At 39.4% G+C, this 25967-nt stretch overlaps 1 protein-coding gene across 1 annotated transcript in view; it reads left to right on the top strand.

The window, feature by feature from the left end:
* Positions 1–1741: 1741 nt before the first annotated feature.
* MMRN1 (multimerin 1) overlaps positions 1742–25967 on the top strand; it is a 43425-nt gene continuing 19199 nt past the window's right edge. The window contains exons 1-4 of the mRNA XM_008929799.4: positions 1742–2341; positions 17001–17120; positions 19299–19405; positions 24776–24874. Coding sequence (XP_008928047.4) covers positions 1824–2341; positions 17001–17120; positions 19299–19405; positions 24776–24874 — 844 coding nt within the window. The 5' untranslated portion in view covers positions 1742–1823. The remainder of the gene's footprint in view (positions 2342–17000; positions 17121–19298; positions 19406–24775; positions 24875–25967) is intronic.

Below are 25967 nucleotides of genomic sequence, written 5' to 3'. Positions count from 1 at the left end.
TTGTACCTTTTCCTTCAACAAAAAACTAACCAGCCTTAGTCTCAGACAGCTGGAGAATGGCAGTAGAGAAGGAAAGGTTTCATCTCCTCTTTCCTGACTGCAGTGTTCAACCTTGCAGCTACTAAGCATAATTTCATAGAGTAAGATAGATTGGAAAGGACATCCGAAGGTCATCTGGTTTAAAACCTGACTCTAAGCAGGACTTAGATCATATTGCTCAGGGTCTTGTCTGGTTGAGTTTCGAATATTTTCAGGCATGGAGAACCAGAAACCTCTCTCAGTAACTTGCTCCATTATTCATCTACCCTTCCAGTATAAAAATTATCTTTACTCTTTATATTGAATATAGAATCATAGAATCATTAAGGTTGGAAAAGACCACCAAGACCATTGAGTCCAACCCTTGACTGAACACCACCATGTCCACCAGAACACAGCACTAAGTGTCATGTCCAGTTGTTTCTTGAACACTTCTGGGGATGGTGATTCTACCACCTTCCTGTGCATCTCATCCCAATGCTCAACCGCCCTTTTAGAGAGGAAATTCTTCCTTATGTCCCATCTGAACCTCCCCTGTTATCATTTGGTTTAAGGCCATTTCTTCTTTTTCTGTCATGAGTTTCCTGGGAAAAGAGACCAACTCCCACCTTCTACAACCTTTCAGGTAGTTGTAGAGACCGATAAGGTCTCCTCTGAGGCTCCTTTTCTTCAGGCTAAACAACCACAGCTCCCTCAGCTGGTCCTCATAGGACTTACCCTCTAGACCCTTTACCAGCTTCATTGCCCTTTTCTGGACTCACTCCAGCACCTCAATGTCTTTCTTGTAGTGAGGAGCTCAAAACTGAACACAGCACTTGAGGTGTGGCCTCACCAGTGTCAAGTACAAAGGGAAACTTACCTAGTCCTGCTGGACCCACTGTTTTTGATACAGGCCAGGATGCCATTTGCCTTCTTGGCCACCTGGACACACTACTGGCTCATGTTCTGCCAACTGTTGACCAGCACCCCCCAGGTCTGTTTCTGCCAGGCAGCTTTCCAGCCATTCTGTCCCCAGCCTGTAGCACTGCTACGAGTTGTTATGGCAAAAGTGCTGGACCCAGCACTTGGCCTTGTTGTGCTTCATACAACTGACCTCAGCCAGACCTATGGGCAATGCTAGAGAAATACTTCATATGCATCATTATGAAGTATAGAAATAGGATGAGACATAAATGGCCAATGACTACAGATAAATTATTACATTCAAAGGCTTGTGGTATAACAGTGTGAACCTCTTCCTTAGGTCTTCACTGTTGGCAGCAGTGTGCTTAAACAAAAAGAGAAGACACAGCTGACGTTCAGCTTTGTGTAGCACACCAGTTTTGCTAAATCTTTTTCAATAACAAGGTCACAATTATGAACCATTCAAAGGGCACATCACTTCTCTGTACATGTACATGTGAAAGGAAAACTAGATAATAATTTCAGGTTTTATCCCTCAGGATTACTTCACAGTACATATTTTTCCACATTTCTATTGTGCCATTAGTCTTTATCCTGTGCCTTCTGCAGAAACTTCTTTTTTCCTCCCACATAGGCTGCCAGGTTCTCACTCTGCAAGGGGTCACAGGTTGAAGGTGAATCCACAGAAACGGGAAACCAGGCTTCCTCAGTCAGTTTTGAAACACCAAAACCTGTTTCCTTTCAATGAAAATAAAGCCTGTCAGGGCATCCTCTGGGTAGGCTCACTGCACGAGTAGCAGCTCAGGAGAAGGGAGAAGTTTCAGGATTTCTTGTTTGGGAAATAAATGTGAGATAATTTGTAGCATTTACAAACCATCAGAATGAAGGAGATTATCTTCTTGCTGCTACTATTGCACTTACAGAGTGGCAGTGTTGGATTTAACACTCCAGGAAAGCTCTGGACCACAGGACAGGGTGGTGAAACCCAGATAAGTCACTCAGACTTGACTCCATCTTCGACCACAATTGCAGGGTCACCCCATTCGGAAATCCAAGCTGACAAAGTGAGGGATTTACAGGGACCTCCTTTTGCGTCTTCAGGCAAGACTCTGGGAATGAAAGCAGTGAAGAAAATTTCAAATCTGACAACATCTACCCCTGCAATGCAGTCAAGTGATGGAGACTCTGACAGCGACAAGATGGGAAGCTCATCCAGCAGCAAAGGGACAACTCCACAAAGCAACGCTAGAGAAGTCCCTCTCCAGCAAGGGGTCACTACAAGCCGGGCTACAACTCCAGGCAACAGATCTATCAAGCAGTCCTCCCACAGCACTGGCATCACCAGTACCCAGCAGGATGCCAACTCCAAAGCATCCAGCTTTGAAACTACCAGGGGAAGGTAAGTTCTGTGGTTTTTCTTGTCTCCTGTGTACTGCTTAGGAATGCCTATTTTTCTGTTCCCAGTGAAATAATTGGCAAAAGTTCTAGCAATTTCAGCAAAATTATTTTCTGAGCTTAAAAAAGATCAGATAAAACAAGCAAGGGACCAAACCTGCAGCACCTACTCAGGTAAAACCATACATTTGTAACAGAGTAAATTCTGCAATGTTTTATTCCTCAGGGTAGTTATCTCAAAATCAACAGGAAAGTCATTATCATATATGGGTAGGAAAGAACAATAGACGTCCCCCAGTTTATGCACAATAAACTTCTGTTGGTGTTTTTTCCCCTTTTTTTTCTTGTGGGTAAAAGAAATTGCATATGCACTATTTCATTTGGAATCTATTGAAAATATTGTGTTCATAAACTTCTCCACTAAATTGAAAATACAAGCGATTAAGTGTACAAAATGCATCAATGTCTGACAATTTGAAACACATAAAAACTTATGAAAAGTGGTGTTGCAGGTGACTGTGCATTCAGAACTGTATAACTTACATAATAGCTATGCATAGCAGAATATGTCAAACTGTACTGTCTAGTTTTATAGCTCTGGAATTATTATTTTCTTTGTTCCCCAGTGTCTTCAGTTCTCAATGGGGATATTAATACTGTCTTTGCAGATGTTGCAAGTTTCCCTTAATTGCTGATATATAATCAGATACTGCTAGAAAATGAAAGACACAAAGGATTGGTTGTTTTCCATAGTAGTTATGGAGAGTAGGTTTTCAGAATATAGATTTCTTCTTTTGATAGTACTTTCCTAAATGTTAGCATTCAAATTCATGAGAAAGAGAATAAATCATCCCTCAGAAATACTCCTACAATTATCTTGCTATGTACGACTGGGAGCTAATGTTCCTTCAACTCAAAGGTAAGATTGCCATTGATCTGAGCATGTTTAGGATCATGCATAAGGGAAATAATGCACAAAGACCCAAAGGAAAGGAGTCCTTTGCCTCTGCTTGAAAGAGATACCACAGTAAGGAGCTGTGTTTTCCGGATAGCTTTCCTAGTATACTCCAATGTCATCTGCGAATGTCATCTGCTACAACACCTTACTACAGTGTGGGGCAGAATGTTTGAGTTGAGTTAAATGGGTTCTCTTTTTACATGAGAGCTGATAACTACATCTCCATTAAAATAGCTATTAATACTCACTAACCTTGGTCTTTATCTTTCCCAGCTTTCTTCAAGAACAGTATTTCAGTGAAATTAATCTTTAGAGAAACTCTGTGAATCAGCAGATATTCATTCTATCTCTTACTTAAGATATAAATATAGATAGCAAAAAATCAGTCTCTGGTGAAGATGGTCTCATACTTTGTTTTGATAATGACATATAGTTGCAACTGCAGAGAGGCAAAACAAGCAAATCACACATTTTCTAGCACCTGATTTCATGAGTGGTCAAGGAGCAACCTGCTGTGCAACATACAAATTTGATTCCATTGAGCAAGTTAACGATAAAGCCAGGGTTGCATATCGAAGTTACAGGAACGTGTAGCAGCATGAAACCCCAGCATAAAACAGAGTGCTGAATCCCCTCTCTCTTTCTTAAACTGCTGAGCTACAATAGCCTCTCTCTCTCTCTAGCAAATGTCTACAGTTCTAGGTGTGGCTCAATCCTTTTCGCAGCAAGATTCTCATGCTAAAAGGCTTGTCTTCCTACTGTATGTGGGTGTTTTTACAATCAGCTAGAGTGTTTTGAACTTTTCTTCCAGTTTTGCCACTGACTTGGACTGTGACTTAAGTAAAATCACTTCACTATTCCATCTTCCTTTCCCTATGAAGGAGACCCAGAGGAATAATAAAGTTGCTTGTGACTCATTTTTTTCAGTAAAGGCATGAGAAAATGCCAAGTCTAGTGTGCTCACTGTTACCAATCACTGCTGTGAAACACCTGAAAAGTTGCTGCTGAGAAACTATGCATAAGAACACAAGCATTTTGATTTATTATGTGCAGGTGTCATTGACTACACCCTAAATTTGTTTCCAGCTTATATTTTCTTTTAAATCTTTTTAATCTTTATTGCTAATAAAGTGCAAGAGATGCTGTGAGACTTCCAATAAAGACATGCAGCTTTCTTCAAAGCTTACTCATTTGAAGCCCGAGCACAGCATGAATGCCTTGATAGCAGAGTCCACAGTTGTAAAGTATACTACCTCTGAGGAAATCTGGAAGCACAATTTGCTTTCGAATTTACTTTGAATTAAAGCATCTCTCTTGTTATAGCCTGTATTCTAACCTAAACTTGTGAGTGACCTTGCAGGAACTGCATGACTCTGTAATCTTTTATGACAACCCGTTGTGCTAACAGATGCTGATGTTGAGAGGTTCCATATAGAAGGAACAATAAGGAGAGATCAGTGAGAGACAGGAGGAAGGAAAACAAACAAGAATGAGCATTTGTTTTAAAATACATTTATAATTTTAAAAATACCAGTACATATATTTTGTTAGAGAGTCTCCAGTCAGATTACCTACAAGGTACAATAGGTGCCCATTGTACAAGTGTAATTACCCAGATACCCCTTTCTGTAGGAGGTCATGTGCCTTAATGGCTTAATTACAAAGATAATTCCCTTGTTATCTCTACCCTAGATTATTTGGAAACAATATTACATACACATATTTTATCACATGCATACAAGAACTATGTCAGAAAAAAGTTCTGATTCATTCTATTTTTGAAAAATTCACATTAAAATGTCAGAAGAGCACAAATTGGAAATATTTAATGGATTTTCAAAGTTTGCCCCTGAAGAATATTTCTGACAGCCACCAAGCAGGGCAGGCAGGACACATCTAGATGTGGCAGCTAGCACCCCCCCCCGAGCCCAAATCACCAGGCACATCCGTGTTGATGCTGAAGTGTCAACATGAAGCTGGGAAGGCAAATCGGCAAGTCAGGATCAGGCCTGGTGATGGTGACTAGGGCAAGCGATCACTGGGCAAGTCCATAATGATGGGGCAAGGTCAAAGTTAGGCCAGGATGTCAGCTTGTAGGTCAGGATTGCCACAGACACAATGTAGCCCTGGGAAGAACTTCACCGGGGCTCCTGAGCCCGCAAGTAGGATGTATAGATGGAAATCCTGGATCAGCACAGGCGCCCTCAGGGTTCTGACAAGTTTCTCTTTCATTTTATTGAGAGAAATGCACTCAGAACTGTCAGAATACTTTTTTTCCCTACTGAAACAGAACCATATTTGCCAAAGACCATGACTTTATTTTAAAAACTCATCTCAGTTTAGCTTTTCAGATTCCAGCAGAACTCCTGGGGGCAGAGACATACTACAGTAGGCAGTCACCCAATGAGAAGTACAGTACAGGTCTAAACTCTCCAGATCCAAGAGTCTACTGTTAATAAGGCAAAGCTTTGCTTTGGGCCACTCTACATCACTTCTTAGTGTGGTATTATAAGGACTAAATGTTGGGCATATCCTTGTCTCTAAAAACCCTAAACTCTTCCTTATTCTTCACTGACATGAAGATACAATTAAATCCTGTTCTTTCACAGTGGAACAATTTTATAGTTAACCTTAGAGTAGGTACAGGAGGACATAATTTATAGCTACCTGCTCTCAAACTATTTCAGAAGAGTGGTTTCTCTGGTGAGGTATCCCCCCTTATGGTGGGGTCTGCACCCAAGCTTTCAGAAGGATAAGAAAATTTCGTAGGAAGTATATCTGGAATGGCCTGAGCTGAAGGAAAACTCCTTTCTTCACTCCTAGTAATGAATTTGACTTAAGCCCTGAAATGTAAGACTTAATGTCTCTACAAATATGGTTTGTTTTCTTTTTTTTTTATTTCTACCTATCTTGAAAGTTTCATGCAATCCATTTCAATGAATAAAGAAATGCTGGGAAACCAGAGAGTTTTTCCAAAGTTCAGTGACATTAAATCTGAGCAGCAATTTGATGTCAAAGAAGAAAATTTATGATACATTCTTTTCAATTGAGTTCATTTGAGATACATATTTTTCATATTCATATCTCTCAGGAGAGAGACAATTGCAGTATTTCACTGTATAAAGCAGTTTAAATAACAGTGGTGCCATGGAGTAAGTCTGAGGTGGAGTCCTGAGACTAGCTCACTCATCTTTCCATTCTGAACCCTACTTTATTAATTACTGTTCAAGGCAGCTCCTGAATACATGAGACATTGATTCAGGCTGTAAATTACCCACAGTGTCTCCACATTGTTGAATGGTTCTACATAAGTCTTTTCTCTTAGTATGTGTATATTACACCTTTTCCAGTTATCAGGAATCCACTGAGGGTCTTTATAGACTTCCCATGCCATTACCTTGGGTACTGGTGAGGTGACTATTTTATTACTAAGCATAGGAGGCTTTAATAAAGTCAGCACCAGGGACAGATTTGCTTAGCTGTCACATGTGATGGGAGTGCTGAAATATTTCATTCTCATGGCCAGACGCCTGCATTTCTCCATGGGAATTGCTTTTGCCTGTATCAGCTTGGTAGAATTCTAGTGTACTGACAAATTAAAATGAATGGTTAAGATCAGCAGATGGTTCAGATACACAAGACACATAGAAACCTGATTTAACTGCCTAGTTAATGCAAGGTTCACAGTCTCTTTTCATCATGTCACTTTTTAATGGAGCAGAGAGAACAATTCTTGAATCGATTTCTTAAGATTTTGCATCACTGTGCATTTACGAAAAATACAGTCATGCATGGCTTAGGTTTCTGCCTCACTAGGTATACTCACTATGAGCTGGAAGGAGGAAACTCTTATAATGCCCTTAGGTCACCTTGGTGGGTAAGTGTCAGGAGGTGTCTGACAGGCTTTGCCCCCAGAATGTTGTATTTCAGCCATGCAGAAGATCTTTGCAATAAGCCCCTCTTGTCCAGCAGCATCTTGAAGATATTTCTGTTGTTTGGCTGTAAGCCCACAATACAATTTTCCTTCCCATTCTGAGCTCAGCGTTAGTCCCATTGCAGTCCTAAAGACCATTGAAAATGGCAATAATGGCTAGGTAGAATCATGACAGACTCTTTTCAGTGGCACAGAAAACACAGCACTGGAAAAAAAATCCCTTCTCTGCCAAGGTTGCTTTTGAGACTCTCACAAAGTACTTAAGTTCCTCAGAGTCTTGTTATTTAGTTTTTCTGTGATCAGATTCAGATAAGGCACCACTATACAGATGATTTCTGAATTTTTTCAGGATGGTAAGAAGTGTTTCTGCTCATCTCATTACACTGTTGCATTGATGTTCATGCTTAACTTTGCTCTTGTTCTTTGTTTCATCTGCCATGGGAACAGCAAGGATTAGGAACAGACTGTTTTCCATCCCTAAAACATCCCTTCACCCCTCTGCATAGATTGGGATTATGGTAACAAACCGGACAGGATTTACCTCCCAGCCATTGCAAATATTCGACTCTTCCTAGCATTTCATTTAAGGTACATCAGAAACGTCTGCTCAAGTGTGCACAGAAAACACTCATTCTTACAAATCTGAATATAATTAACATTTTGGGAAACTAATTCTAATTCTAGAATAGACTTGGCAAGGAAGAGGACAAGCAGCAAGGTGTCCCCATATGTTTTCCAAAGGCTTATCTGTGTTGCCAGTTAGAGAATGCAAGTGTTTCAAATTATATTTTCTCTGCAAATCTCAAAGCATCTATTCTGTATCACAGTCCTGGTGAGCAACACCATCAGTCATGAGGAAAAGCCTGTGGAAAAAAATCACCTTGAATTTCATGGACTTTGGCTCAGATCCTTTTGGTTCAAGAGCCCCCTAAAATCAATCAGTGACACTGTAAAGATATACATCTGCATGATTAAGTGACAAATCAGATACAAAGAAACTGGCAAGGTATTTACCTTCATTTACTGAAGGTAAATAAGAAAAGAGAAGTTGCCAGAACAACACTATGAACAGACTGAAGAACAGCATTCACCCATGGAACTGCCATGGATCATATTTTTTATATTTTTATTTTCTCATTTATAAAGGCTTTTTTTTTTTTTGTCACTGTTTCTCAAAGTGGAGAAGCCATCACTGACACAATACAATCTCCTTTTCTGCAGATTACAAAAGGACTAACAAAGCAATGAAAATCAAACCAGTACCACTGAAGGTCACCTGAAAAGTACTGACAGTAAAACAGATCAGAACTACCTTAATGAATTTCGTACTCTGGATCAATTAGTAGATGGAAAATAAATTTCTATTTCAGAGGGGAAAATGTAGAATTAAGGCCCTTCTAAAGAACAGCTTTTCTGGTTTTTTTTCAAATGGGTTTTACTGGATGATTCTCAAAGGAGATTGATGGATATCTTCTCAAAAGTCTAAATTCTATCTGGAAAAGTTTGATTGTTTTAAAGGGCTCTTAACACAGTGGGAGATCAGGTCTAAAAGAGCTGATTGGATTTGCAACAAGAGAACTTTTTAAATGCTAAAACAGATTGGTGAAGTGCTAGATAAGTGGAAATTGTGAATTAATTTTTGAAGCACAAGGTAGGACAGAGTAAATAAAAACTTGGATGAAACAAAGAGGCTGTTCACAGTCCAAGGCTTCAGAACTGTACATACAAAAAAAGGAAATGAATGACGAGAGTAGGATCTGTGTTTTGTAATAGACAGGACAAAATGTCAGGACACTGAGTCCTGAAAAAAAACAAGCATTAAACAATTGTTTGACACCTAATACTTCAGTGTCAACAATTCAGCTGTTTCTCAGGAATAAAACCACATCCTATAACATATTTTACCATCACATACAACATTATATTAAATATCAAATGCACTTTTTAGAGTTTTTTCCATTCCAATCACCATGTAAAACACATTTCCCAATTTGATTTGTTCATGGTCAGTCCTTAGTGAGTACTGAATTTTTTTTCAGCTCAGATTTATATTTTTCAGAACAAAGGAATCTAGGCACTGAACTTAAAAAATTAACTGATTCTGGTTCAGGTTTTTAATTTTTCTTTGAAGTAGATCTTATATTTTTGAGAGATGACTAATACTCATTTAAATAGAGAATTTACCACATCACTAATATCAACAAAGTGAGAAGTCTCTGTAGTCACCTAGTGGAATTCAGAGGAAGTTGCTAAAATCTGATCTCCCATGCAAGAGCTAAAAAACGTTGCGAAGGTGCTCGCTATCCTTATAATCTGAGTGTTTACATTGTGTCAATCAACATTATCTCTCCTCATCCAAACTTGTCAAACTGTTTAAAGCAAATTGAAAATAGATCACAGCAATGTACTTTTACACAACCTAAATTCAGGGCTTATGCTCTGATCTTTATGTAGCAGTCTTTCAGACTGGGAAAGATCCTATCTTAAAAAAAAAAAAAACAACAACAAAAAACAAAGAATGGATTTCTTCCACACTATGTTATTATATGTTTTTACGTGTGGATGCACTTAACCTATCTTCTTTCAGAAGAACAATAATATCACCAAAAGGAGATAGATAGATATATAAGCAAGATCATAAGTTCACAGACCCATAGGATCACGCAGGTTGGAAGGGACCTCCTGTTCACAGCAGGGCTGGGCGTGAGATTAGACCAAGTGGCTTGGGTTTGATCCAGTTGGGCACTGAGCTCCACTCTCTGAGCTGGTCATTGTACAACCCCTCTGGGCCCTGCTACAATGCTTGGGTGCCCTTATAGGGAAAAAGTTTACCATAGTCAGTCTGAACCTCTCTTTTTTCAATACGCACCTGTTGTTTCTTGTCCTCCTGCCCTGTAATGCTGGGAATAGCTGTGCTCCAACTACACAGTATCCTCCCTGCAGGGCCAGGGAGGCTGCTGTGAGGTGCCCTCCATGTCCTCCGTTCCCCAGCCTGAACAAGCCCTGGTCCCTGAGCCTCTCCTCATAAGGCATCCCCTGGCTCTAAGTACTTGTAGCATCTTTCTACATCCCCTTTGCTCAGATGTAAAGGACAATAAAAATGAGAACAGGTGTAGAATCAAGATAAGTATTTCATAAACTATTCTGTGAAATACAAATAAGCTGCATATAACATGAAGGAGACACAACCACCAAGCTGGGCATGGACTTTGACAGCAGCTCCAGCTCTGAGTCCTTTTGTATTCCTTCAGCAACACAATAATCTCATTTTCATGATTCACTGATGTTCAGCTGGGCTGATTCAATAGCATTTCTATTAAAAGCCAAGCAATCTAATTTACTTACAGACAAAAATAAGTAATTTTCAGATATAATATGAAGGGGGCAGAACAAATTCTATACCTTTTGTGGCTGACTACCTCTGGTGTTCCCGTGGGCTGACTTTAGGACCACTTACAAACATCTGTGCTTACAAGCAAGTGGAAGCAATCACCACGTACAGGTGCTGCTGGAAGCTTTTGTGAGGCTTGGGTTTTTTTCTCTCAGCAATGTACCCAACAAACAGTTTACAGTGGAAATGTGCTGTGGAAGGGGTCCTTGCAGTCTCATATACTTCCTCTCAACATAAAGAAATCACGATTTTTTTTGGTATTAGTGTAAATTGCACTTTGCTTTCCAGCAACATTTGGTAACACAGCGCCAAGAGGGTGGGTTCAAAGCCCGCTGGAGTTAAAACACACGCATTTCCATTGACTTGCGAGCGCGTTCAGAACAATCCTGTCACAGACCAGACCAACAGCAGCCGGAGCAGCCACAGTGCTCCTTTTTGGAGCTAGGCACGTTTATTCCCTGCTGTTTCTCCCTCCTTCCCGCGGGGCTCATCGCCCTTCCCAGCGCTCCCCTCCGCGGGCCGCGGCCGCCACCCGCCGGCCTTGCCCGGCAGCGCATCCCACCGCCGGCAGCGAGGAGGAGCTGAATCCGAGCACCCGCTAATTGGGAATTAGGCGAGGGGTTTTAAGAGTGCCGGCAAAGCGCCAGGGAAGCAGCGGCGGGTTTAAGGGCTTTCGAGTGTCCCCTGAAGCAGAAGGCGGCGACCGCAAAAGCTGAAGGCAAGACCTCAAGGCATCGTCTGGGTCCCGCTAATGGATTCCTGCCCGGTTGCAGGTGCTTTGTTCCAGCCGCCTGGGCAGGCTCCAGGATCCGTCGTCTGTTCAGGATTCGGAGCTGGCAGTGGCCGTAAGCCCCAGAGGACTCGAGATGCCGAAGCTACCGAGCAGACGTGCTCACTGCTTCCAGCAGAAGCAAGTGCTGCTCTTAGCACTGTGACCTGCTGCTCGGTATAGGTGCTGCCTTCTTCTTAAGGGTGGGACGACACTTTTGGGTATGGTCAAATCACGCTGGGTGCAGAGTTGGGCTAGCAGCATTTTGATTCAGGCTGGAAATGCTGCTGCAAATACCATATCAAAGAAGCTAGTTCAAAGGCCTGAGGACTCTCCCACACATTGCTGCCAGTGCATATCCCAGGCCAATACATGGAAGAGGAGAATGAAATCTGCTACTTGGGCTTTATGCCAGTCAGGGACTTGTACCACTCTTTCCAGGCTGGATTTCTGTTGTATGTTGCAAGGATTTTGTTTTGTTTTCAAATACAGCTTTCCTGATTGAAATCAGGCTCAATGCAAAAGAGATGCTGGGCTCCTGCAGCTCTCAACAAAATCTGCATGTTAGAAGCCTGTGTTGATGAGCTGGAATAAATTATTCCAGGGAGGGTAAAGAGGATTTTCAGGTTTAAAGTCCTGTTATGCAAATCAGTTGTCTTCTGTTCTGCCTTTGCATCAACACAGCCTGTCATAGTTCTTCTGCCACGCTTCATCTTCTATTTCCAAATCTACATTTTTTCAGACAATTTGATTTCAAAATTATATTTACATTCTTAACGTCTCTTAATGAGCTTATTTCATTGGTAGCATAAACCTAATTATGAATCACACCAGGGGCTCTTTTGCTGTGAATATTTCCTCCAATTTAGCCTGATCAAAGATTTCTGGTCCGTGTGAGAACCACAGTTTCAGATATTGCACTCACATATCTTAAGAATGAGTTTAATATTTAAATAGAAACAATGAGTTAAATTTTTTTAATGGAAACAATCTACTCAAGTTAGTTAAAAGCTAGTTAGCAAAAGGCTGAGTTCAGACTGTCTTTAAAAAACATGAATAGCCCTTAACTGATACACTTGGGGTGTATTGTAGCATTTTTCTCTTTGGAGGGCATCTCCAAATAGGCAAGTGCCAGTAGCTGTTACCTCAAAGCTAGCCACCCTCAGTAATAATATTAATAATAATTAGGGGATTTACACTTTAAAAAGGGGTTTTTCTGGGGGGTAGTGTTTGTTTATTTCTATTTTTAAGTGGACTGTGTATTCTGGGGCTTTCGTGTCTTTTACAATTTTTTTATGCCTGTTTTCATTGACTACATTTGCTTAAGGTGTAAAATGGCTTTCCATTATTAAAGCCATACCCCAACCATGTGCATTGCAGAAAAGGTTGTTGCTGACAACCTTGTCTTCTACTTAATCCCTTTCTCTGGTGAGCTGTAGAATCTGCATGCAAAGGTAAAGTGCAGACTAGGAAACCACAAGCTCAAGTCCTAACCTCACCCCTTGCTTGAAGCCCAGATTTTAAAATCTGACTCCTATATTTGGGTTCCTAATTTGTAGAGGTGGGAAGCTTAGCACCCAGCTGCCCAAGGCGTTAGCTCCTTGCTTCCCAGACAGAAAATGTACTACAGTAAAGCAGATCATAGAATCATAGAATCAGCTTGGTTGGAAAGGATTTCTGAGATCATCAAGTCCAACCCTTGATCCACTACCGCCGTGGTTATTAGACCATGGCACTGAGTACCACATCCAGTCTCATCTTAAAAACCTCCAGGGTGGAGAATCCAATACTTCCCTGGGCAGCCCATTCCAATGTCTGATTACGCTCTCTGTAAAGAATTTCTTCCTAATATCCAACCTAAACCTCCCCTGGCAGAGCTTAAGACCATGCCCTCTTGTCCTAATGATGGTTACCTGGGAGAAGAGACCAAGCCCTCCTGGCTATGATCTCCTTTCAGGTAGTTGTAGAGAGTGATGAGGTCTCCCCTGAGCCTCCTCTTCTCCAGGCTGAACAACCCCAGCTCCCTCAGCTGCTCCTCACAGGACTTGTGCTCGAGTCCCTTCGCCAGCCTTGTTGCTCCTCTCTGGACCTGCTCCAGCACCTCAATATCCTTCCTGAACTGAGGGGCCCAGAACTGAACACAGTATTCCAGGTGTTACTGCATAACTGCTTGAGGTGGTATTATTGCTTCAGATGTCTTCTGATCAGACTTCATATGCCATCAGTTAATTGCTGAGAATTATTTGGAATTTAGATGTTTGCATTCTCTATATCGAGTTTAAATCATAAGCAAATCCCCATTCTTAGTCAGAGCTCCTCCTGAATAGATCGCTGTCAGTCCAGCCTGGAATCACTTTCTGCATCTGTTAAGAAATATTTACTATCCCATTCATATGCTTAGAGATTTTTTTTTTTAATCTCTCTGCTACACTTCAGAGAAAGAAACTACAGTTTTTAATCTTGAATATGAATATGCAGAACCCTCACTACAGCATGAAAGGGAAGAGATTTCATGCCTGTACTGAGAAAGAAGCTCAGTGGTACTGCCCTGGGCAAGATAAACAAGCCTTGATGATCCTAAGCAACTTTACCTGTAGCCTCCACACTCATGGGCCAGGGCTCTACTTCAGCTCAGGTTTGAGCATATTCTCCTTATTAAGGTGCTTGTACTCTTGGACCTGACTTGTTACCTGATCTCTGCCTGGTGGGCTGCTAATTGAGCTGTTCTTGTCACTCCACTGCTGCCTGCTGGTCTCTGGTGCTGTGGTGAGGTCAGTGCCTGAATTGTGGGGTTACCCCTTCCCCTTCTGTTAGGGAGACTCCCTCCTCTTGCTCCTCCCTTGTGCTCAGTGAGGAAGCCCCATGGAAGAGATGTCTTCCTGGCAGAGGAAGGTTAGGCAAGAGGGGGTGCCTGTCCTCCTGTCCAGAGGTGTTCTGGGAGGGATGCAGCTACAATGCTTCTCTTTGGCTTACTGTTGGCGATGTTTACTACAAATATCATTATTATTTAGTTACTACTGCTAGTCTCTATGTGATACAGGAGACTGTAAAGGACCCACATGCCCCATCCAGAGGGGCGGTATGGGTAACTTCATTATTCCTCTGCAAAACTCAGAAAACTTACATCTCCTTTTGATCCTCACAATTTTATGTGTCTGAAACTTGCATACAGTTACTCCTGGCTTCTACAGAGGAAGTGAGGAGAGTATCTAATGATTATGATTATGCTTGATAGCTGCGTTTACCTTTTAGCAAATATTTCTTCGTGGAGTCTCTAATTAATACATGCAGACAAAAGGTTATAACTAGAGGAGGCAGAACAAAAAAAAGCACAGCCTTTTTATACCCAATTAAAAAGAAATATTATCTTAATGAAAACTCTCAAGGAAGTAGAGTGAGTGAAAAAATCAGATCAAAGGCACTTAATAAAAGCCTGTTTTATATGAAACACATTATTCATCAATTAAACAATATGTGTTGTGGAAGAGAGAGCTGCAATACTGACAGCAGAGATATTGTGAGGTTCAGCCTGCTGGCCTTACTTAGCATCCTGCTTTCTAGCTTATCCTGCTGTTTTCTCAGGAACCATTTTCCAAATATAGGACTACTGAGCTTAATGTGCATTCACTGGTAAGATCTCGGTAGACAAAAGCAATCACTTAGGGATAGATACAGATACTATTTTGTGTTTTGTAGTGTTGTTCATGTTTGAGGCAGTCTAAATCTGTAGTAATGCGACTTAAGTAAATGGAACTAATCTGGTCTTAATTGTGTTTTAATTTTTGCTGCAAGGACCCCATATCAAGAGAGTGATTTCAAGGGTAAATATATATTTTCTTACTGAATTATGAAACACTAACAAAACTATTACAACTGGAAGCAAATGTTAGCAGCAAAACATGACCCAGGAAGACGAACTCTAAGCTCTTGTATGCAAATATTATGTATTAAGTATTTACAGCTCCACCAGCCCTACAACTGAAACAATGTCCTGTCACTAACTTGCCAAATGAAAAATCAAATATGATATTAAGGGAATAATGCATGATCCTGAGAAAGACTATACTAAGTTAGAGATGAAAGAAAAAATCTGTACTAGGCCAAGTAGACATTTGTTCCAACAGCAGAAATGCAATAATGTTTTCTTCAGGATCATAGAATCATGGAATAGTTTTGTTTGGAAGAAGCCTTAATAATTATCTAGTTCCAACTCCCCTGCCATGGGCAGGGACACCTTCCACTAGACAAGGTTGCTCAGAGCTCCATCCAGCCTGGCTTTGAACACATAAATTGGCCTATTCAAAGAGCTAATCACAAAGATTACTTTTTTTTATTCTGATGAGAGCTAATTTAGGTAGTAGTATGTCTGTATAAGGCTGTCTTTATTTGTGACTGAGTCTGCACTACAAGGCCCATTTCTGACACCTACTTAGTTGGAAATTCAGTAACATGTGATTTCTGCAATTCTTCAAGATCAGCTTTATGTTTACTACACAAAATGAATTCATATAGTTCTGCATAACTCTATAATCACCCTATTAACTTACTTACCCCCTAATTAATGACTATACTGCCTATTGCAGGTTCATGTGGGATTCTGCTGATAAACCATTTCTTGAGAAAGCTAGCTAGTCATTAATCTCTCTGATTTAATGCTTTATTTATCTATAGCAGGATTTATCTTCTTACTATGTTACAGATTGCCTCCCTCACTGCCCTCTAATACATCTGGTGAGCGACCTTGCCAAAAGCCTCTAACAATCACACCTTTGTCTACCCACTTCTGAGTCAAAGAATGCCAATAGATTTCTTTGACATAATTTCCCTGTTAAAATCTGTCCTGAGTCATTACTCAATTTATAATTTCTACTTAATTCTGTTCTCTACTGTAGCTTCTACCAAGAGCCTACTTTCAAAATAGGATTTAACAGTTTGCATTTTCTTGCAACATCCTTAGAAACCTTTTTAAAAAACCTGACAATCCTGTGGGCTCACCAGCTCCAGCCTCTGCTGCAGTGATCTAGAGCTTGATCATTTTTTATGTTACTTCCTTCTCTGGATGGGTATCCAGTGGCACAGGCAAGTGTGGAGCTATGACATGTTTCTTCTGTGTGTGGCTTTGACCCCACAGTACCCTCTAAAACACAGCCTACATGTACTCAGAGTACTGTTGGGGAAAGGAAGAAACAGTAGAAACGTCTGTCCATAAAGTGAAAGCTATGGGTGACTTAAAACCTTACCAAACAATCCTTTGGTAACTCTGGATAAACAGTTTCTCTAGTCTGAACTGTAGGTGTATTTTAAGACCTGATATTACTGCTGTCTAGAAGAGCTTCTTTGTACTTGGAGCTCCACAAACATTTGCAAAGAAAAAATTAGATTTGCAATATAAATATATGTAGAGATGGAGACATTATTATCTGTTTTCTTTGCTGAAGCACAAAGACTAAGTAATTGTCAAGACAACATTGGCAGTCTGAGAGACAAACTTTTTTTCATAACTTACTCCTCTTTCTAAATTACGGGTTTAACTTTCCCATTTAAATATATCATCATATTGTAGAAAATATTATTTGTAGTTTTAATCATATTTACCTTCTGTTTCTTACAGAAATTGGTGTGCTTATGTCCATACCAGACTCCTACCTACAGTGGTAGTGGACAACCTGGAAACCTTCTCATCAGGCAGAGCGAAGCCTTGCACTTGGCATATTGGATCATGTGCTCAGAGGTATGTAGAGCTAGGAAGAAAGAGTACTTGCAAGTTCTTTAATTATCATGCTTAATTAATACAATTATGAGTTTAGAAATTAAATTTAAAACAAGAGGGAGTAGATTAGCATGTTTCCAGGTCTTATCTTCGCACAACTCTATAGCAAGTATGAGCGATCATGATTATGCATGCCTTCATTCTGGCCCTCTGATCAGTTCAAAGTCTTCAAGTAAATGAAAGGTGCAAAAGTACAAAATCCTTTTTGTGCAGTTTTCCAAGTTTGTGCTCTGTTAGAGCAAAAGGCTTCCCCTGAGAGGCGCAAGTATTTTTGTTATTATCTCTCTGCTGAGTGCTTATTTCTGGCACTTTATTGCTTTATTCACTGGTCAGGCCGTGAACCTAGGCAAGTAATTGGCCTGGATGCAACTCATAAATAATGACTCTGTCAAACGTATTCATATTTGTGGTCTGGGTGCCTCATTATATTCTCCAAATGTTACATTTCAGTCATAAATGAAATTGGGTTTTGATACATGAATCTGGAAAATAGCAAACTGAAACAGCACCAACAAAACAGAGATTGCAATGTCTTTTCCCCTTGAAAAATTTCAAAAATCTCTTACAAGTCAGTTTGACTGTTCTGGAAATTTTTCTCTAGCTGGTATGGCAAAGCATGCTTAAAGGTTTGAGGTGAAACAGGGAATAGAGGTTCCTTAGGATTTGTGACTCAGAAATATGGTTGATTATATTGCAAAACTCTGGAGTGGACCCCGTGATTGAAATGTTGCCAGTTTAATGTTTTGGTTTGTTTTGTATTTTCCCCTAATTAAATCTAGATAATTCACATCTGCTTCTTGTGCTGCTCCAGTAAATAAATCTTTACTGTATATATTTTTGAGATTTGTGTACGTGGAGAGTTATTTTTGAAATAGCTATTTCTGATTAACTCCTTTCATGGACACTTCATTTTTGTGAGTGGTTTTAGAAATGGATTATGCTAATGCAGAATAAGGTGGTTTTATCATAAAATAAGACCATCCATAAAGCAAAATAACTGAGAACTGTCTTGATTTCTGACCACCTTAATCTTTATTAAGTTCTTGCTGCTGAAAAAGCCATTTCGTAGAGGCAAAGCTGGTTGGGAACACATGCAAAGCTCCTGACAGCTGCTATGAGAATTTTAATATATATAATATTACATCCCTTATGAAGGGGTGATAAGATTAGCTGGAGTGTAAAACAAGGTGGCATTTTTATAATTCATTGGGAGGGTATTTTTTGTCTGACACCCTTCAAATTTGTCTCTTCTTCTGGAACAATTTAGACAGAGATTTTGTGTCCAAAACAATTCAGTAACCATTTTATCATTGTATTTTCTGAAATTTTAGGTGTTCTTCATGTTAGCATTTAGCAACCAGTAGTACTCTATGATATTATTTTTATTCAACCTTTGGATTTAGCATATTAATAGGGCAAGGAGTCTTGCTGTAGTTTATTCTGTATGCCCTACTGAAGCCTGTTAATTCTAAACTGATTTCTCTGTGAAGTTAAGAAAGCTGGAAGTGATGGGGTAGCCAGGACACGCAGAATGTGTTGAAATACAGAAACAAAATTGCTGCTGCCTTTGCAGTTGCACACTGTAACAGGAATAATTGAGGCATCACAATTACATATCCATGCCCTCCTTTCCTTGATATCCAGAGTGGAAATTTTCACACTTTATTGGATTAATGTTTGTATAATCCTGTTTAAAATAATCAGAATGGAAGGCTTCCAGTGTACACTAAATGTGAGCTGGTGTGGCATAAATTTATTGTGAATGCATTTTTTCACCAATTTCAAAGAAAGTGGTATATGACAATGGTATTTTTTTTGCTCACTTTGTTCAGTTTAGTAGAAATTAATTGTAATATCTTCCATGACAGTTTGCAGTATTTGACTCCTGAATAAGATAATCTGGGAAAAAAATCTGACAGCACTAAATAGACGTCAGGTTCCTTTAAAATTCATGCAGATGAACAGAAGGCTGCGATATTAAAGCTGTGATTGCTATTGAAACACCAAACCCTAGTTAACTTCCAAGCAGGTAATGAAAGGATAGATTTTACAAGTGAGATAATGTCATGTGGTTATACAGGTATCCCACAACTCCTGTTTGGTCACCTAAAACAGATTTAAATTTTTCTTGTTTTTCAGGTCCCAGACAACAACACACCAAGCCTACAGGATCAAACATAAAATAGTAACATCGCTGGAGTGGAAGTGCTGTCCTGGCTACAGTGGGCAAAACTGCCAACCCAAAGGTAAGTAGAGTTGTTAAGGTTTGAGACTATTCACTTCAGCAAAAGAAAACAATGCAGTTTGGTTTGTGAGCAAATGGCTGTGCTGAAAACCAATACAGTCCTTCCCATTAATTTAAAACCAGAAAAAATGCCCAGTAAACTAAAATACTTTGGGATGTTGACTCTTCCCTGCACATGAATTTCCAGAGAAGCTAAACAGAATGTCCTTTCCTCTCTTCCACTCTAAGTAAAGCTCATAAAATCTTCAACCTTATTTCATTTTGCTAAAATATGGAGTTCATATTCAGTGTGCCTCTTTTTTTGACCTTTTAGTTATTGAGCATTGCAGTGCTGGGGATATTAAATTCAGGTCATCTATTGAATGCTCGCTGTAAAATTCATCTACAGCACTGTTACTCTTTTGGCTTTCGGTTTCAGGCCCTATGAATATATTTTATATGTGATAAAATAATGTATCGATTTTTTCCCCCTCTGAATTGCGTAGGACTTTTGTTGTTCATTTCAACAGTGACTGAATTTTACTAGGTATTACACATGGTCCCTGTTTAATTGTGCCCTTTTAGACAGAACAGTCTTTTACCTCTGCCCTCATGATCAAACATGTGGCATCATACTGCAGTTTTACATCTGTATAATAGCTATTTCTGTGGTGCTGGCCTTAAGCAAGCAGCCCTTGAAAAATTAAATATGGCATCAGCATACATGTTTTAAATGAATGAATATTACAAGAAAGGCCATTAGATGTGATAGGGAATTCAATCAGCAGTGGTAAAGTAGAGGCTATGATTAAAAATTAATGTAGGAGAATGAAGAAAAATCACTGTTATTCACATCCAGGAGGGAAATTTCAATACTGAAGAGCCAGGACCTCAGCAGGCACAGAATTCTCCTCTGTGCAGCAGAGTGTGGAGTCAGATATTAACACAGGACGCGCTCAGTCATCAAGGCTGTCCAGTGAGCATGGATCAGAGGTTTTAAAGGTTTCTTTTCAGAAAAATGCAAACATGAGCAAAAATAGATTAAAAAAATGTAAAGCGTAACATTGAGGGGGGAGGTTGGAGTTGATAAAATTGAAATGGCATCAAAACAACAGGGAAACATTGACCAGGAAGAAAATATATATAACTCAATTTGTAGTGTCACTTGTGTAAAACTAAGAATAAAGGAAAATTCTGTGAAGTGTTACAGGAGCAGGCTTGAAATTACATCTCCTGGGTTCTATTTTCAAACCTCTTTTGGCTTGCTGAATAACCTGGAGAAGCCACTTATAATCTGCATAACCAAGTTTACCCATCTAGAAAATTGAGATGACACTTATCTCACAGGGGCACTGGGATATTTAATTAATTAATGCTTGTAGAAGTGCTTAAAGAGATTGGGATGAAAGGTGTTATGTCAGAAAAGCTTTTCTTCCCTGCTTCTGGAATCCTGCCTCCCATGAGGAGCAGACCACCAGCACAAGCCCTGCCTGTATTATTCAATTCCCATGAAGGGACGTCAGCTAATGAACTTGAACAGTTGGGAGCCCAATAGCCTTGTCTTCAGGCACTCAGGCGGGGGAGAGGCACTGTAAGCTCTGAGTGGGGCTCTCCAGCGTCTCTGAGCCTTCCACTTGGCCTCTCTGTTGTTCAACAACAGAAATGATACTGAAGGATTCCTGTGCCAGGGGAACCGGGGTGTTCTGACAATATGTTTTAGATCCTGGGAAGGCACTGTTAGTGTGATGTGGGTTGCTTGTAGCAAATGCTAATTTAAAATGCCTTCTGGTTTAGCTTCTATCTCAGACAGAGTGAAATCATATGTAACTATTTCAGTCTGATAGTTTAGGCAGGAGGAAACACTTGTCACCATCTGATAGTTATTATTAGACATGTGGAAAAGTTATTTGGTAGCCCCGTTGTAACTGCTTGGTTACAGATGCTTCTCAAGGTAATGCAGCAGTGAGTGAAATGGAAGAGATGTATTCAGATCACTGTTCGTAACCTTACCTCCCCTGTGGCAACACATGGCCAAATTAGATAAGACATGGATTCTAGTCCAGCATGGACAATGCAATTTTATAAGAAACTTTTTAATGGAAAAATGTAGACATGATTTCTTATAAGTCTCATGAAACATCACAATATGGACAATTCAACAACTAAAGCATCATTATTTTGATTTGGGAATATCAAATGCTTAACTGGGAGCAAAACTGTTAAAACAAAAGGACATGTAAGTTCTGTGCTGCAAAGTTCATGACCTGTCACTTTTACTAAAAAAAGCTTTATTTTAACTAACTTTGTGCGTATAGTAATGTCTGAGGAGAAGAAACCTCAGTTCCCTCATGCACATATGGCCTCTAAACACTATGTTATGTGTCACAAAAGATTTTAAGAACTGGAAGATGCATCTTCAAATGTAGATCATTCTGTGTTTGAATTCGGCTCTGCTGTGGAGTGAGGCTGAGGTGACCGAATGTGTACCAATCTCCTTCCATTTGCCCCGGCCTTAGTTTAGAGCAGCGGCCGGCTCTGCCAAAGCCTTTGTCAGCACCGAATTCCCTGGCGTGGCAGTGATGTCCTTTCTCCAGCAGATGGCTGTGCAATGTTCCGCACGGGAGTGAGAGCCGTCCTCTGCTTAGGTTGAACTGCACACACAAAAGGTAGCAATTCATCTTGAAACATAGAGAATGGGAGGAAACTACCGAACCCCCGAAAGGGATTCCCCTTCAGCCACTCCTGCTTCATCAAAAATATGTTGCAAGAAAAAGGTTCAATTTCCATATTTTTAATATTCCCTGAAATGGTTTTGCACACTGTGTTTAAAAATACATGGGACAATAAATTATACATCTAGGCCAATATATTGAATGACAGGCCCCTAATGTTGCCTTTCAATATGCATTACCTAATATTTCTGATATAACTGGAAGAATTCATTGCTCAGGGTTTTATATTGCTGCTTTATTTGGTTTGTTTGGGTTGCTTTGTTATCGTAAATGGCACCTATAAGGTGGGTCTAGCAGTCTAATATTTTATTTTTTTTAGCCTAAACTGAGCATAGCATATCTAATTCTTAAAAGATCTCAAATGTGAGTCATTTGATGCCTATTTTTACCCTAAAGAGTATGCGTATTAGATTTTCGGTCTGGTGCTCCCATCATATCTTCCATTATCTAACATCTAAGATGGGAAATCTGAGCTGTGGGACCAAGGAACATGTAGATGTAATTGCCATATGATGTCTTGGAATTGTTCTGTTGGAAAAGGCCTGAGCCACGCTGGAAGAATGATGTAGGAGAAGCTATATTGCCAGTGACTCTTCTGAATTGGTTTCACAAATGAAAAGCCTGAATTTCTAATGGTGCCTGAGGAGTACCTTTCCTATACAGTGATGAAATTTAAAAGGTGTACAATGTGTGATACTGTCTCTGGGTGAGGCTCATGTGTGTGTGCATCTCTGGCTGCAGTCCTTGCTGCTGTCAGGGGCAGCGTAGTGCACTATTGGCTCGCTCCATTACTGGTTTGCCCCAACAGAAATACTGAATCCTGGGTTTTACAGCAATTAAGTTATCTGAACAGTTCAAAGTATTAGTAAAACAAGCTCACAGGGATAAATATATATCCTTGGAACTCTAAAACCGAACAAAACTGTAACGGTTTGAGTATTCTAGAATGTGGAGTTGTGAGTGGGGCAGTTGATTTATTAGGGAGGATGAAAGATAAGATTGATAGTATAAAAAAATGTGGTGTCTGTAGCACTAACAGTGTCAGTGAATGCATTTAAAGCAACAGAAAGGCTGGTAAATGAAAGAATAAAAGGACATCAATCAGCTGGTCTTTATCACAGGCAAGTAACTGACTCCCTTGTCATAGATTATATCACCACATCCCCACCTGATAAATCCTATGTAATGAGTTGGGCTGAATGCAAGTATTTAGCAGTCAATAACCATGCCACAGGAAGATAACAGAAGCTGTTTTAAATTATAACTATATGAGGATTTTGTATTTCTTATCAGCCAATCTCAATAGATTCTATGAAACTCTCAGTCCGTATGATAATTTCCTCTGAGTTCCTATCTTAATTTTTACAACCCCCTTAATGTACAACATAAAACATCTTATATCACCCTTAAATCTTTTTATCTTGAAATATACTATTTAGAGACGGATGAAACATGGAATTTCTCAATTCAGCATTTTATTCTGTTTCCCTGGAAACTCACATTATGGCTAAACTAGATTTTAATATTTGAACTGTAAAATAATGTCACCATGCCCAAGTTATTCTGCTTGTACTGTACTAAAGACTGGAAATCACATTAGTGCCACATAAGGGGCATTCCTTAGACATGCTTCTTCTGGAACAACATCCACTTAAAAATGTTTCATGAACTGAGCAAGCATATAAAAATTGGTATGAATTTACACTAGCAAACTTATGACCTACTTTGTACATATTTCATTTTTTAAAAAAATAATGAAATGAAAACAACACCACCAAGCCTAATGGCTAGAGAAGTATGTCAGGAAGGTGGAAACCTCAGTTTGGTTCCCAGTTATTCTGTCAGCTATCATTTGTGAATGAAGGCATTTCACTTTTCTGGACTTCAGTTTCCCCAGCTGTGATACTGAAATAATAATAATGTCAGTACAGCTTTTTACAAATGATTTTGGGATCTTTTAGGCTGAAATATAAAATAAGCACAGATAGTCCCATTTGCCATCACCAAAGAAAATATTTATAAAATTATCACCTTTGTGAAGATTTTTTACGTGTGTACCAGTCACAAATCTCAGATGATATTTGTTGGAACTTGGAATTTGATTATGTTTTGAAATGGCTTGTATTTTTTAGGTTCTGCAATGATGTAATATCACCATTGCCTTAAGTGGTAACATTTCCATAGTTGAAGATCTGTGTAATCTGTTAAAAAAAAACCCCAAAAAACCAACAATAAAACAGGCCCAAAATTAGTTTCAGCAAACCTGATTTGTAGCTATAAAAAGCCCTAATTAATTCTACAGCTGACAATCTCTATATTGTCTTTGTATTGTTGTTTTATATTGTTCTAATATATTCCTCTAGAATTTTTAGCCCTGAGCATTTAAAAATTCTGTTCATTGTAAAGGAAGTTTTGGTATTTTAATATTAACACCAACCTTTGCCAATCTTGTCAAGCCATTTATAAAGCCAATCAATGTCTTCATCAACAGTGTCCCACACTATATTACAGATGCACTAAGCAGGTAAAGAGTCACTGTAGATGAAGTAGGCTTTGGTAAAGTTGGTATAGAAGAGAGAGAGAAAAAAGTGTTGTGGAATCATCCAAATTGTCATGTTCTGTGGTTCACTCACCTCCTTTCATCTTTCTACCTCTCTTAGCTCAAGAACAACAATCAGTTATACATAGCAACCAGGCTGAAAGCAGCAGAACTGTCATTGAGAGGACACCAGGAGCTCCTCAGGACCCCAGTGGGCCAGGTCAGTTGTTACCATTACTATTACCTCTAGCCCAGTCACTGACCGTGTGACTCACTAAGATCACTGCAAAAACCATTTGAGGAAAATCCCTATCTGCTGAAGGGACCGGAATGAACCTTCAGAATTTCTAGCAGTCATGGTTCAGTGGTATGCTCATCTGATACAGATGGGCAGAAGAAACTGAATTTAAGGGTACCAGCAACTTAGCATTTATAGAGTGTCTTGTGACTAAATTAAAACCAGGAAAGTATGCTCCATAGAAATATTTAAACTATTGTGTTACTGAGTAAAATAGATTAATTAACAGTTGGGGGGGGAAATTTAAAAAATAAACAAAAAATACCAAAACAAAGAAACCCCAAAACTAAATCTAGGGGTAGTAGAGACCAGCACTGGTCATAAAAGAAAGTGTAATGGTGTTAATTGATTATCTGAATGTGTGATTATTGTTATGTATTTTCTTACAAAAGTTGATGCTTTATTCAAAATGAGTACAATGACACTTCAAGCTTTAACAAGGGCAGCTTAGGCGCATTTTAAGCTACTCTGTCTAGGATTATCAAATAGCTAAGGAACACAGGGATAGTTTTATACCACAGATGCTTGAGACTATTTCTGATTGCACTATTCATTTGCTCATTTTTGCATTTACTTTAACCTATCTAGACTGTAAGTTTTTGGAACATAATGTCAGTGTTGTCTTGCAGGGGTACGTACAGACCATCTAGCATTGTAAGAGCTGGTTAATAACAATAATGCTTTTATTCAGATAGTGATGTACATTGAGAAGTTATGTTAGATGACTGTGGTGTGAAAAGCTTCTCCACTTCTTGGTCTTTAGGAATGCTGGGTGTCCTCACTTCCTGTTGTATTTATTTTTCATTACCATCTGTATGATTTAAAGTTTACCAGCACAAATATTCCAGAAAATTAATTTCATAGTTGTCTGCATAAATATTCATGGAACAGAATTTTATACATGCTAGGCATGTTTGTGCACTCGCTAGACTGGGAGCAGAAACAATCATGGTTTATCAGATCATTCCAATTAACCATTATTTCAAATACTAATTGTTCACTATAAAGAAACATG

This window comes from Manacus vitellinus, unplaced genomic scaffold, assembly GCF_001715985.3.
Source record: "Manacus vitellinus isolate BGI_N305 unplaced genomic scaffold, ASM171598v3 scaffold_0_pilon, whole genome shotgun sequence".
NCBI classification, from domain to species: domain Eukaryota; kingdom Metazoa; phylum Chordata; class Aves; order Passeriformes; family Pipridae; genus Manacus; species Manacus vitellinus.
The sequence above is the reverse complement of the archived record's forward strand: the minus strand, read 5'-3'. Positions and strand labels throughout refer to the sequence as shown.